Source organism: Oncorhynchus tshawytscha, linkage group LG15 (assembly GCF_018296145.1).
Source record: "Oncorhynchus tshawytscha isolate Ot180627B linkage group LG15, Otsh_v2.0, whole genome shotgun sequence".
NCBI lineage: Eukaryota > Metazoa > Chordata > Actinopteri > Salmoniformes > Salmonidae > Oncorhynchus > Oncorhynchus tshawytscha.
Genome location: NC_056443.1, coordinates 29491304 through 29506619, shown reverse-complemented (window position 1 = coordinate 29506619; position 15316 = coordinate 29491304). Strand labels below are relative to the sequence as shown.

The following is a 15316-nucleotide window of genomic DNA, read 5'->3' as shown; positions in this document are numbered from 1 at the left end:
GTGGGGATGGTGCCAGGTTTCCTCCAGACGTAATGCTTGGCATTCAGGACAAAGAGTTCAATCTTGGTTTCATCAGACCAGAGAATCTTGTTTCTCATGGTCTGGGTCATTTATGTGCCTTTTGGCAAACTTCAAGTTGGCTGTCATGTGCCTTTTACTGAAGAGTGGCATCGGTCTGGCCACTCTACCATAAAGGCCTGATTGGTAGAGTGCTGCAGAAATGGTTGTCCGCCTGGAAGTTTCTCCCTTCTCCACAGAGGAATTCTGGAGCTATGTCAGAGTGACCATCGGGTTCTTGGTCACCTCCCTGACCAAGGCCCTTCTCCCCCAATTGCCCAGCTCTAGAAAGAGTCTTGGTGATTTCAATATTTTTCCATTTAAGAATCATGGAGGCCAATGTGTTCTTGGGAACCTCAAATGCCACAGGAATCTGTGCTTCAACACAATCCTGTCTCGGAGCTCTACGGACAATTCCTTCGACCTCATAGCTTGGTTTTTGCTCTGACATGCACTGTCAACTGTGTGACCTTATATAGACAGGTGTGTGTCTTTCCAAATCATGTCCAATCAATTGAATTTACCCCAGGTGGACTCCAATCAATTTGTAGATACATCTAGGATGGTCAATGGAAACAGGATGCACCGGAGATCAATTTTGAGTCTCATAGCAAAAGGTCTGAATACTTATTTACATAAGGTATCATTTTTTACTTTTGTAATTCATGTGTAAAAAAAAAATGTTTTTAAACGTGTCATTGTGTGTAGATTGATTAAATAATTTTTCAGCAATTTTAGAATAAGGCTGTAACGTAACAAAATTTGGATAAAGTCAAGGGGTCTGAATACATTCCAAATGCACTGTAGTTTGTTGTGTGTGTGTGTGTGTGTCCATCTGTAGAAGAATATAGACCTGTCATCTTGTCTGACATCCATATTGCAACATGTAGCAGCATGCTAAGTAGTGTTTAGATAGCATTCAAACCTACATACATACGACTACAGTACACCTGAGTCTTAGAAGGGTCCAAGTCCCTTAAGGGGGAAACTGTCCATCATCCCACCCCACCTTAAGGTTCCTCCCCCTTCAAATCGCTCAAATAAAGAAGCAGTTCAAGAACAAAGAGCCAAACTGTGTGCAGAGAATGATAGGGGCCCAGAGTTTTTCCTTATCAGGTTCACATAGTCAGGGAAAAACTCCTGGCCCTAAGAATGGTAATGTTAGCTTCGGGATTATAGGCTTCTATCGGCATGACTTGGAATGAGCGACAACGCGAGTGTATGACTGAATTCAGGGCTGGGTAAAGACTGTACACTTTGTGATCTCGCCAAACACCAATCGTCTGGTGTCTTAAAAGCCTAAGAGGAAGACTGAGAACCGTGGCTAAACTATCATGGACAACTACAGTCCAACTACAGTCCAACTGGAACAACCCAACTATCTCCTACCAATAAAACACCACAGTATAGAAACATGCAGATGTGTAAATAAATAACTCTTATTCAGCTTCTAGAACCGATGAAAACACTGACGTTATTGACCACCAGAATGTCTTACTACTACAGCGCCTCACATCTTGGCCAGATACAGTTCCTTTGTTGAGTTGACACTACAGACCACATATTAACTGACTGGCTAACTGACTGCAAATGTAACCTGAACATAGGGAATGGCTGTCTAAGTTACCCTGTTGCCCCCAGCAGCATACATAGTATAGACAGCCGATAGTACTGAATGTCCATACCTGACACAGCCATAACCCTTCCCACCTCCCCCCAGAGAGAGCCCATCCAAGCAGGCATGACCGAAGAGCTAAAACACCCCTAGTGCTAGGACCACTTGGACTGCTCCTCCTTTTGGCTGCTGATGGGTGGTAGAATCAGTGAACCGGTCCATCAAGTAGAGAGGGGTGTGTGTGGTGGGTGGGCGTGGGATCAGGAGATGCATAGGGAGCTGGGGACAGAGGCCAGGGTGCAGACGGGGGTGGGCAGGCCGTAGTAGAGGGGGTCTGTGAGGGGGAAGAGGAGGAGGAGGAAGAGGAGGACCCCCAGCAGGTAGCAGGAGAGGATGGTGAGGCGGTGGCGGTGCTCCAGGGCCGTGCTCAGGGCAGGGAAGCCCATGTGATTACAGAAAGAGTGGCACAGCACCGGTCCCACCAGGTGACCTGAGGACAGAGAGAAAAGAGTAGCTAGAAATATTCAGTAAATATTAACCAATATTAGGTAGATAGAAATACTCAAGGTAACAAAAATGGTTGCACCCACACAACTACCAATCTGCCAAGAGGCCCAGACCAGACCTAGCGAGTGCCCATAGACCCGACCTAGCGAGTGCCCACAGACCCAGGCACGACCCAGCTAGTGCCCACAGACCCCCAGACCCAGCTAGTGCCCACAGACCCAGCTAGTGCCCACAGACCCAGCTAGTGCCCACAGACCCAGCTAGTGCCCACAGACCCAGCTAGTGCCCACAGACCCAGCTAGTGCCCACAGACCCAGCTAGTGCCCACAGACCCAGCTAGTGCCCACAGACCCAGCTAGTGCCCACAGACCCAGCTAGTGCCCACAGACCCAGCTAGTGCCCACAGACCCAGCTAGTGCCCACAGACCCAGCTAGTGCCCACAGACCCAGCTAGTGCCCACAGACCCAGCTAGTGCCCACAGACCCAGCTAGTGCCCACAGACCCAGACAGACCTCATGTCGGTCATGTAGTGTAGCTAGTACCCACCTGTTCTGATAAATATGAAGGCAGTGTAAGCTCCAAAGACAGCGGTGTAGGAAAACTGGAACACTGCAACGCAAACATTAACACACAGCATTAATAATCATATACAGTCTATTTAACAGTCAGTGGAAAAGAAGAACACATAGCTAGGCTACAGGAGCCATCTACCACATGTGAGACAAAGTAGAAAAGCTGAAGTTAATCGGTTGGTCCTTACCTGCAGCGAGAAAGATCCCAGACACGCTGCCCTGTCTGAATCGCAGCAGTTCAATCACATGATGAAAGTGAGCTGTGAAGACAACATCTTTAGAGTTTCCGGACAAGAAAATAAGACATCATGGACAGAGTTTAAAAAATGATGTCATCATCCAAATGTATTCTCCATTTACATTTTGTTTACCACTTTCACATGCATAATTTTTGCGGTACTGGTGAGAGCTACGGGTTCATTATTAAAAAAAAAAAAAATCTAGCTAAAACTCGTATGAATAATTTTTTTGTGGCAGTTAAAAAAACATTGCTTTCCAGCGACAGTTGTATGAGGACAGTTGGTCTGACTGAAAATCGTCTCGTTTGCTCCTATATTATTAAGAACATATCAGGTCAATAGAGGTTTAAGCCTACTGCCTTTCTGTAAAATGAATAATATGAATCAAAACAATTATATGAATAATAACAATAATTATATGAATAACATTAAGAATAAGAATAATAATAAATGTGAATTATAAGACGATGAATAATAATACTAATACTATGAATTAATAATTATATAAATAATAATAATAATAATAATAATAATAATAATAATACAAATATGGATAATAATATGAATACTAATCATAATCATAATAGATTGGACTTATGCCCAGATGCTCGAAGCACCTAAATGAGCTTAGCGAAGCCCAAAAACTAGTAGAGAAAAGCAGAGTGCTTCTCTCTCTCGCTTTACGTTGATATGCCAGGTGTTCCATTTGCATGAAAATTATTAATCAAGACACACACAAAACTAGTGCCTTCGGAAAGTGTTCAGACCCCTGGACTTTCTCAACATTTTGTTAGGTTACAGCCTTATTCTAAAATTCATTACATTTGTTTTTTTCCTCCTCATAATACCCCATAATGACAAAGTAAAAACAGTTATTTTTTTGCTCATTTATACAAAATTAAAAATGTAAACAACATTTACATAAGTATTCAGATCCTTTACTCAGTTCTTTGTTGAAGCACCTTTGGCAGCGATTACAGCCTTGAGTCTTCTTGGGTATGACGCTACAAGCTTGGCACACCTGTATTTGGGGAGTTTCTCTCATTCTTCTCTGCAGATCCTCTCAAGCTCTGTCAGGTTGGATGGGGAGTATTGCTGCACAGCTAGTTTTAGGTCTCTCCAGAGATGTTCGATCAGGTTGAAGTCCGGGCTCTGCCTGGGCCACTCAAGGACATTCATAGACTTGTCCCGAAGCCACTCCCATGTTGTCCTGTTGGAAGGTGAACCTTCGCCCCAGTCGGAGGTCCTGAGAACTCAGGAACAGGTTTTCATCAAAGATCTCTCCGTACTTTACTCCCTTCATCTTTACCTCAATCCTGTCTCCCATTCCCTGTCACTGAAAAACATCCCCACATCATGATGCTGCCACTACCACCATGCTTCATCATAGGGATGGTGCCAGGTTTCCTCCAGACGTGATGCTTGGCATTCAGGACAAAGAGTTCAATCTTGGTTTCATCAGACCAGAGAATCTTGTTTATAGACAGGTGTGTGCCTTTCCAAATCATGTCCAATCAATTGAATTTACCCCAGGTGGACTCCATTCAAGTTGTAGAAACATCTAGGATGATCAATGGAAACAGGATGCACCGGAGATCAATTTCGAGTCTCATAGCAAAAGGTCTGAATACTTATGTAAATAAGGTATCGTTTTTTTGTTTGTAATAAATTAGCAAACATTTCTAAAAAGCTGTTTAGCTTTGTCATTATGGGGTATTGTGTATAGATTTCTGAGAATTTTATTTTTTAAATCCATTTTAGAATAAGGCTGTGACATAACAAAATTGGAAAAAGTTAAGGGGTCTGAATACTTTCCGAAGGCACTGTACATGTTGGCTGCAGCTGTTGCACCCCTGGTGTAGAGCACAGCTTTTCCATCAATATTTATGTAGGTCAAAATGGCAGATGGTGTTCGTATTGACTCGCACAGACATTAACTGACATGACACATACATACATGATGAAATGCTGCTAAATCCAATACATTATTTGTTCAATTCAGTTGGGGTTGAGGCAAGCAGATTTTTCTAAATGCAAACCAGATCTGCATGTTGATGGGACTTACCTACTCCGAAGAAGAGGGGACAGGTCAACATGGCAGTGGAGGGGCTGGCGCAGGGTACCAGCATGGGCAGCATACAAGCCCTGAACACCAGCTCCTCAGTCAGAGGGGCCACCACCTGGTTCCTCAGCCAGCGCATGTCCCTGAGGCACAGAGCCCAGAACCATGGGTCTGTTGGAGTAGGGGGAGGGGAGAGAGAGAGATAGTCTCCAGAATAACGCAGTAATAACCATATTGGGTGAATAATCATCTCTAGACAGTCTCTCACCAAGGGCCACTCGTATCCCATCCATGAAGCCCCAGGGGCAGTCCATAGCCAGTTGGATGAGAGGGCCAAGAAACAGAACCTACCAGAGCAAAGGTCAGAGGTTAACAACTGTAGGTCAGACAATACCAAAAGTATATCTACAACAGTCTGTTGTGTCTGTTACCATGGTGAGCAGCAGAGGCAGTATGATGGCTGGGATGAGGCCCTCGAAGCGAATGCCCATCAGAGCCAGCAACGACGGGCCGGGCTATAGGGGAACAAGAGAAGTAGTGATGGAATTCATGGAAATGTTCTTGTGTATAGCATAACATAACACTCCATGAACAAACCAGGAAATAGGTTGTAATCAACCGTTATCCTGTGCCCCAGCCTTAAATGAACTGTGTCATGCATCTGTGCCCAGATAAAGGATTGCAATGTATCAAGTCCATTATAGGCCAGGGCAAGAGGTTTCTTGGAAAGCTGGCTATGGTGTAGTTGTACTGTATTGGCGTATGTGACGCACTAAGCTAATATAACCCATCGTTTCCCCATATAAAAACTACAGCAGACTGCTATTCAAAGGCACTTGAAAGCATCAACACGGACTCAGCTGTCATTTCCAATCATGAGCCTTGTCATCTAATAGCAGTCGGCCTATAGCAGTCGACCTATAGCTGAGACAGCGCGGCGTAGAGACTCACCATCACACCAGTGTACACCTTCCATGTCCACACAAAGACAGGCGACAAGGCAGACACGATTAGGACACTGGTGAAGCGCCTCTTGATAACGGCCGGGTGGTCCCTGGGAGCAGGCACGTGATTGCCACACAGGAGATGCACGTGTCAACATTACATTTTGTAAACAAACCAGCCCCTCAAAGAGCAAGAACACTGCAGTTAAGCAGGAAACTAAACAAACAAGCTCTCTGGTTTAGTTTGCTTGCCAATTTATCAGCAAATAATGAAAGGCTAGCAGACTGCTGCACGGAAATTCCATGGTAGCAGAATTACACGGACACTCAGAATTTTCAATTTAAAAATGTATAACCAAACACAAACAATTCATTTCAAAGTTTAACAAACCATATAACAATGCACAACTAATTTTAACAATTTACACTTAACATTTTATAAAAACAGAAGGGTTTGGTAACAGAATCAATATTTGGGAGATGTTACAGTAATTCTGTTACCAAACTTTGCATCTGCACGAGCCCAGAAGCCAGCAGATGGCGATATTAAGTAATTTAATGTTACTGTCTAAAGGGAACGTATGCAACACTGTTATTCTCATTGAAAACCAGTCTAAAAAGTGGTAGATCTGTTCTATTTCTATGCTTCCCATTCTAAAGTTTAGTTTTGGCATCTTTTACTTTCGGTTTTGTACACCAGCTAAAAATACTATATTTTTGGTTAAGGAAAATATATTTCACAGTGGTGTAGAAGGTGCAAATGATTCTCTACCCTATACTTGCTTATTTTGACACAAACTGAAATTTAGGTTGAACCATTTTAATTTTAGCAACCAGGAAACGGCCCAGGGATTTCTGCATACTGCACCTTTAAATACATATCAAACCACATTTTATTTGTCAAATGTGCTGAATACAACAGGTGTAGACCAGATTTAAATATTAAAAGATGTCATGGTTTGTTTTAGCCTTTCAGTTTATCTTGAATAGAAAATGACTCAAGTAAAAGTGAAAGTCTACTTGAGTAAAAGTATCTGTAAAAATATATAAATAGTAAAGTACAGAAACACCACTGTTCACTCTAAACAGAAAATTAACATAGCAGTTTCTATTGGACAAATTTAGGAAGGTCCCTCACAGTTTTGTTTGGTTCTTAAACGGTTTACATAATAAATAAGCTTCCACCCCTAGTCTGATAGTTTCAAAATAAAAAGATGGCTGCAACCTGATTGGCTGAACGCGATACGCAACATCTGGGACTAGCATTAGCTATTCTACCATGGTGGTGGAAAATGGTGTTTCATAAAGAAAGTACGCATATTTTCCCCGCTTTATTCCACCTTCTCACCATTTGTGTTTATTATGGATCCCCATTAGTTCCTGCCAAGGCAGCAGCTACTCTTCCTGGGGTTTATTATGGATCCCTATTAGTTCCTGCCAAGGCAGCAGCTACTCTTCCTGGGGTTTATTATGGATACCCATTAGTTCCTGCCAAGGCAGCAGCTACTCTTTCTTGGGTTCAGCAAAAATTAAGGCAGTAATACACATTATATTACAACTTTTAAACATTAAAATACATTTTACAAAAGATTTCACAATACAATAAGTGTGCGCCCTCTGGTCACTAGTGTCCTACAACACACTATCCAGATGTACGTGTGTATAGTCTGTGTGTGTGTGTACCTGTGTGTGTGACTTTTCACAGTCCTCAATGTTCCATAAGGTGTATTTTTATCTGTCTTTAAATCTGATTCTACTGCTTGCATCATGTAGTCATTGCTCTATGAGGTACTGTCCACCTCCCATAGTCTGTTCTGGACTTGGTGACTGAAGAGACCTCTGGTGACATTTGTTGTGGCGTATGCATGGGTATTCGAACGGTGTGCTAGTGAATCTCTCCTCTACATTGAACCATGATGGATTGACATGTATATTATTAATGTTAGCTGTACATGTACATTTAAGAGGCAGCCGTGCTGTCCTGGGCCAGTTGTAATTTTCCCAAGTCCTTCTTTGTGGCACCTGACCACACAACAGGGCCTGCGTGGTTTATCTTTAATAATGGAACACTAGTTACCAGGGATGCACATCGGAATCGGACAATATCAGATAAAAATGCCAACATCGGCACAATGTCTAGTTTAACGCCGATGTGAAAAATCGATGACAAAGCTGACGTGCATAAAGTAGGTAATTGGCGTAATGATGGCATGAAGAATACAGCACTACACAGAACAAAAGCAGAAAAAGACTAAGCGCACACTTCCAACAACTAAACAAGTTCAAGTCGAGCAGTCATTTGAAAGAAGAACATTTCAGCGAGACAACTCAAAAGGCGAAATCCATTAACGCAAAGATAATTTACCTTGACAATCAACCGTTCTCTGTCGTGGGTGATGTTGGTATTAGCCGACTGGTCGAACACCTCGAGCCCCGGTACATACTATCAAGTAGGCGCTATTTCTCAAATTGCTCGACTGGAGTTACACAACAATACACAAAACAATACACAATGCTAAAACACACATCCATGAGCTGCTTGCTATGGGCGTCACTGCTATTAGCTTCACGACTGACATTTGGACCAGCGATGTCAACCCCATGAGCATGCGGAGTCTGACAGCACAGTAGGTCGACAAGGATTTCGTACTGAGGAAAGGCTTATTGCATACTCAAGAATGTGCTGGTTCTCAGACCGCTGCAGCCATTTCAATGGCATTTGAGAACGTTTGATACTTGGAAACATGATCACTCCTAGCTCCATTCGAACAACTGACTCGAGAAATAGGCTAATCAACTGCGTTTGCAGCAGACGTGATACCCTCGGTCATGGCTTTAAAACGCCTGCTCAACAAGACTGCCCACACATAACAAGCGATTCGGTGGCATTCTCTCTGAGCCTCTTTACTGTGTCACCACCATGCTCAATGCTAGGTACAAGGACCTCTTGGCATTCTTGCAGTCAGCTTCATGAGGTAGTCACCTGGAATGCATTTAAATTAACAGGTGTGCCTTGTTAAAAGGTAATTTGTGGAATTCCTTCTTAATGCATTTGAGCCAATCAGTTGTGTTGTGACATGGTAGGGGTGGTATACAGAAGATAGCCCTATTTGGTAAAAGACCAAGTCCATATTATGGCAAGAACAGCTCAAATAAGCAAAGAGAAACGACAGTCCATCATTACTTTAAGACATGAAGGTCAGTCAATATTAGAGGTAGACCGATTATGATTTTTCAACACCGATACAGAATGATTATTGGAGGACCAAAAAAAGCTGATGCCGATTAATCGGCCGATTTTTAAAAATGTATTTGTAATAATGACAATTACAATACTGAATGAACACTTATTTTAACTTAATATAATACATCAATAAAATCCATTTAGCCTCAAATAAAATGAAACGTTCAATTTGGTTTAAATAATTAAAAAACAAAAGTGTTGAAGTGAAAGTGCAATATGTGCCATGTAAGAAAGCTAACGTTTAAGTTCCTTGCTCAGAACATATGAAAGCTGGTGGTTCCTTTTAACATGAGTCTACAATATTCACAATTAAGAAGTTTTAGGTTGTAGTTATTATAGGACTCTCTATACTATTTGTATTTCATATACCTCTGACTAGTCGATGTTCTTATTGGCACTATAGTATTGCCAGCCTAATCTCAGGAGTTGATAGGCTTGAAGTCATAAACAGCGCTGTGCTTCAAGCATTGCGAAGAGCTGCTGGCAAACGCAGGAAAGTGCTGTTTGAATGAATGCTTACGAGCCAGCTGCTGCCTACCACTGCTCAGTCAGACTGCTCTATCAAATCATAGACTTAAATTAGAATAAACACAGAAATACGAGGCTTAGGTCTTTAATATGGTCAAATCCTGAAACTATCATTTCGAAAAAACAAAATGTTTATTCTTTCAGTGAAACACGGAACCATTCCATATTTTGTCGAATCGGTGGCAACCCTAAGTCTAAATATTGCTGTTACATTGCACAACCTTCAATGTTATGTCATAATTATGTAAAATTCTTGCAAATTAATTACGGTCTTTGTTAAGAAGAAATGGTCTTCACACAGTTCACAACGAGCCAGGTGGCCCAAACTTCTGCATATTCCCTGACTCTGCTTGCACTGAACGCAAGAGAAGTGACACAATTTCCCTAGTTAAAAGAAATTCATGTTAGCAGGCAATATTAAATAAATATGCAGGAAAAAAAATATATACAGTACTTGTGTATTGATTTGAAGAAAGGCATTGATGTATATGGTTAGGTACACATTGGTGCAACGATTGTACTTTTCTCACGAATGCACTTTTGTTAAATCAGCACCTGTTCGTCGAAGTAGGCTGTGATTCGATGATAAATGAACAGGCACCGCATTGATTATATGCAATGCAGGACAAGCTAGTTAAACTAATAATATATTCAACCATATGTAGTTAACTAGTGATTATGTTAAACTTGATTGTTTTTTTATAAGATAAGTTTAATGCTAGCTAGCAACTTGACTTGGCTCCTTGCTGCACTCGCGTAACAGGTGGTCAGCCTGCCACGCAGTCTCCTGGTGGATTGCAATGTAATCGGCATCCAAAAATGCAGATTACCGATTGTTATGAAAACTTGAAAATTGGCCCTGCCGATTAAATCGGTCGACCTCTAGTCAATATGGAACATTTTAACGTTAACATAACTTTTGCAGTGGCAAAAACCATCAAGCGCTATGATGAAACTGGCTCTCATGAGGACCGCCACAGGAAAGGAATACCCAGAGTTACCTGTGCTGTAGAGGATAAGTTCATTAGTGTTAACTGCACCTCAGATTGCAGCCCAAATAAATGCTTTACCAAGTTCAAGTAACAGATATCTCAACATCAACTGTTCAGAGGAGACTGCGTGAATCAGGCCTTCATTTTGAATTGCTGCAAAGAAGCAACTACTAAACTACAATAAGAAGAAGAGACTTCCCTGAGCCAAGAAACACGAGTAATGTGGACATTAGACCGGCGGAAATCTGGTCTGATGAGTGCAATTTGTGGTTCCTACCAACTAATGAAGATGGTTCAGAGAAAGCCAAAAGTGAGCAAAGCTGTCATCAAGGCAAAGGGTATTCTGAAACTGACTGCAGCTCTAAGTGTTGCAGTGATTTCACTCGCTGTATTAGCTGATGTGTGTAGTGTTGAGTCATCTGCATACATAGACACACCGGCTTTACTCAGAGCCAGTGGCATGTCGTTAGTAAAGATTGAAAAAAAGTAAGGGGCCTAGACAGCTGCCTTGGGGAATACCTGATTCAACCTGGATTATGTTGGAGAGACTACCATTAAAAGAACACCCTGTGTTCTGTTAGACAATTAACTCAATTCACAATATAGCACAGGGTGTAAAGCCAAAATGTACTCTTTCCAGCAGCATACTATGATCGATAATGTCAAAAGCTGCAGATGTCTAACAAAACAGCTCCCACAATCAATTTATATCCATCAATCCTCATTTGTTGAATGCCCTTCCCTATAAATTGTTGAAAGTTTGTTAATTTATTCACTATAAAATAGCATTGTATCTGGTCAAACAACATGTTTTTCAAAAGTTTCCTAAAGCCTAGTAACAGGCTGATTGGTCAGCTATTTGAGCCATTAAAGGGTGCCTTACGATTCTTGAGTTGCGGAATGACTTTTGCTTCCCTACAAGCCTGAGGGCACACACTTTTATGTAAGTTTAGGTTGAATAGATGGCAAATAGTAGTGGCAATATCATCCCCCATCATCCTCAGTAATTTTCCATCCAAGTTGTCAGACAATATTTTTTTCATTCTCAATTATAGTGGATTTATCAGTAGTAACAGTGTTTCCTAGCTTCAGAGCAGTGGGCAGCTGGGAGGAGGTGCTCTTATTCTCCATGGACTTTACAGTGTCACAGAACATTTTTGAGTAAGTACTACAGGATGCAAAATTCTGTTTAAAAAAGCTAGCCTTAGCTTTTCTAACTGCCTGTGTATATTTGTTCCTAACTTCCCTAAAAAGTTGCATATCACGGGGGCTATTCGATGCTAATGCAGAACGCCACAAGATGTTTTTGTGCTGGTACATTTTTTGAGTGGGGCATGCTTATTTAAGATGGTGAGGAAGGCACTTTCAAATAATAGCCAGTCATCATCTACTAACGGGATGAGGTCAATGTCATTCCAGGATACCCTGGCCAGGTCGATTGGAAAGGCCTGCTCACAGAAGTGTTTTAGGGAGCGTTTGACAGTGATGAGGGGTGGTCGTTTGGTCGCAGACCCATTACGGATGCAGACAATAAGGCAGTGATCGCTGAGAACTTGGTTGAAAACAGCAGAGGTGAATTTGGAGGGCGAGTTAGTTAGGATGACATCTATGAGGGTGCCCGTGTTTACTGATTTGGGGTTGTACCTGGTAGGTTCATTGATAACTTGTGTGAGATTGAGGGCATCAAGCTTAGATTGTAGGATGACCGGGGTGTTAAGCATGTCCCAGTTTAGGTCACCTAGTAGCAGGGGGCAGAGGGAGGTCTATAGCAAGCGACAACAGTGAGAGTTTCTGGAAGATGCATGCGTAGCCAAGTGAACATATGGGTCCAGTGAGTGGTTAGGCTGACTGGGGACACGGCGATTCAGATAATTAGCAGGCCGATGCTAACAAGCTAACAGTAGGCCCGGGGCTAGCAGTGTGGGCTAGCAGTAGGCCCGGGGCTAGCAGACCGGGTTAGCAAGCTAGCAGTTAGCAGGGGATAGCAGTTAGCAGACCGGGTTAGCAGTTAGCAAGCAAGCAGTTAGCAGACTGCAGGAGGAAAGCTAGCCGATAGCAGGGGCTAGCAGTTAGCGGACCTGGTTAGCAAGCAAGCAGTTAGCAGACCGGGTTAGCAGGGGCTAGCAGTTAGTAGACCGTGGCAGACAAGCTATCAGATAGCAGGGGCTAGCAGTTAGCAGACCGGGCAGGCAAGCTAGCAGTTAGCAGACCGGGCAGGCAAGCTAGCAGTTAGCAGACCGGGCAGGCAAGCTAGCAGTTAGCAGACCGGGCAGGCAAGCTAGCAGTTAGCAGACCGGGCAGGCAAGCTAGCAGTTAGCAGACCGGGCAGGCAAGCTAACAGTTAGCAGACCGGGCAGGCAAGCTAACAGTTAGCAGACCGGGCAGGCAAGCTAACAGTTAGCAGACCGGGCAGGCAAGCTAACAGTTAGCAGACCGGGCAGGCAAGCTAACAGTTAGCAGACCGGGCAGGCAAGCTAACAGTTAGCAGACCGGGTTGGCAAGCTAACAGTTAGCAGACCGGGTTAGCAAGCTAACAGTTAGCAGACCGGGTTAGCAAGCTAACAGTTAGCAGACCGGGTTAGCAAGCTAACAGTTAGCAGGCATGGGCTAGTAACTTATAGTCAGTTGCCAACAACGTGATTGGTCTCCAATTGTCCAGGTAAAGAGAGTCCTTCTTTGGTTTGGGTATAAGAACCATTTCTCCCCGTCTCAAAGAAGGAGATAAGATAGCATTAGCAATAACCTCTTTGTAGTTAGAAAAAAATAGCTTTCTAATATCAGGCCAAAAATGTCAATAGAATTCAGGAGTCAGACCATCCGGTCCAGGAGATTGACCTATAGGCATTTGTTTAATGGCTTGGTCCAACTCCGTAATATCTATATCAGAATCAGAAGTTTCTTAAACCTTTCTTCTATTGGCAGAGTTATTAACTGAATCAAAAAATGAATCCAAGTTGCCTTCTGAAAGATGAGATTGATATAGTGAACTGTCGAAAGAGTATTTTCTTATTAATCACTTCAAGATAATCAGATAGTGTAAATTACACAAATGGATGTAATACTAGTCTGCCTACTCTTCAAATTAAAGAAATAAGGGGGAGGGTCACCTTTTTCAATCCATTTGGTCTTTGATCAAGGCACCCTTTTTTAAAACTTTATTAAACTAGACAAGTCAGTTAAAAGAACAAATTCTTATTTACAATGATGGCCTGGGAACAGTGGGTTAACTGCCTTGTTCAGGGGCAGAACAACAGATTTTTACCTTGTCAGCTCGGGGATCTAGCAACCTTTCGGTTATTGGCCCAACGTGCTAAACACTAGGTACCTGCCAACACGCACTCTGTGACTAATTGTTATACATATCATCCAGATCACATTAGCATTTAGCAAGCGCTGCTTTTTCATCTTCATTTTAAATCAAGTTGATTGCTCAGCCTGTTAATATCAACAATAATATCCATCTGCTTGGATCATCTTTTCTGAGCTAGCATTTTACTAGTAGTGAAGGCATTTTACCAGTAGTGATGGCAATTCTGAATTGAATCATTTCGTATTTGTTAGCAGAAGAAAGAGCAGAATCGAGGCAGGTCTCTCTGATAAGTGCTTTAGACTGTAACTAAATGACGAATTATTTAAAAGAAAATAGTTACAATTCCAGTATGCTTTAGAAAATCCACTAATTATATGTAAACGCCTCAATAACTCCATCTGCTGGCCTTTGAGCTTTTTTTGTTGAAATTACTATGCAAATTGTTCAGAGTAGTATGGCTTGTTCAACTTTGAAATCGATGTTTTTGGTTTGGCATACATTTAAGTGAAACAACGGAGATTCAGCGTAATTCCGTTACCATGGAATTGCCCTGCACGAAAGCCGTGCGAGGTAGTTATCCACCGACAAGCTGGCAAACGACCACTTCCGTATGTCTGTAGAATCTTCTACGAATCAAGATAGCAAAGAAATACGAGGCTTACCTTGGCAAATCACTTCTCCACACGTATAAGCTCCCAACGTAGGAGCAGGCAAGCAGCAAACATGACAGAACAGACACCCAACATATTCCGTCAGGAGGGACAAACTCGCCATTGCTGCTCCACATTTGGTTTGACATAACATTTGGCGTTAAATCGTCATCCTCTACCATGGCGAGGGTACAGAGTCAATGGTTGTGTTTGGACAAAGATATTATGCAGTGGTGTGATAATTCCCTGACCACCTTAATTGGTGAAAAAATATTCATAAACGCGAGCTGAGAAAAATGTCAGTTCTTGCTCGCTCACATAATTTATCCTGGGCGCTGTAATTTATCGTCATCATGTGGCGTCAGACGCACGCCTTCCCGTGACACATTCGAATGTCAGTGGATTATTAGGACTATAATAGGAGTATAATGGCAGTCAATTAACAAAAAAACATTAACATTTGTATTAGAGCATTTTTTTTTCTCACGTCTTATTAAGCTAACGCAAAGCATAACTCTACATGCAAATCTTCTTAATTTTATTATAGGCCTACTTTAAAAAAAATGTTCATACATTATTATTCATATAATTTACA

The 15316-nt window shown here is 42.2% G+C and overlaps 1 protein-coding gene across 1 annotated transcript; it reads right to left on the bottom strand.

Moving 5' to 3' along the window:
- Positions 1-1083: 1083 nt before the first annotated feature.
- On the bottom strand, positions 1084-15094 carry LOC112214806 (CAAX prenyl protease 2). Its single transcript, XM_024373837.2, has 8 exons — positions 14734-15094; positions 6005-6107; positions 5485-5568; positions 5322-5400; positions 5057-5224; positions 2941-3012; positions 2727-2789; positions 1084-2162 (listed from the first exon to the last, which is right to left on the bottom strand). Exons 1-8 carry the CDS (start codon positions 14901-14903, stop codon positions 1933-1935), a joined length of 969 nt encoding a protein of 322 aa, XP_024229605.1. The 5' UTR covers positions 14904-15094; the 3' UTR covers positions 1084-1932.
- Between the last annotated feature and the right edge of the window lie 222 nt (positions 15095-15316).

Coding starts and splice junctions, on each gene's coding strand:
- LOC112214806 (XM_024373837.2), bottom strand. CDS start 14,903: ATGGTAGAGGATGACGATTTAACGCCAAATGTTATGTCAAACCAAATG. Junction 6,108..14,733: donor TGGAGAAGTGATTTGCCAAG/GTAAGCCTCGTA, acceptor GCCTGCTCCCAG/GGACCACCCGGCCGTTATCA. Junction 2,790..2,940: donor TGGGATCTTTCTCGCTGCAG/GTAAGGACCAAC, acceptor TTTGCGTTGCAG/TGTTCCAGTTTTCCTACACC.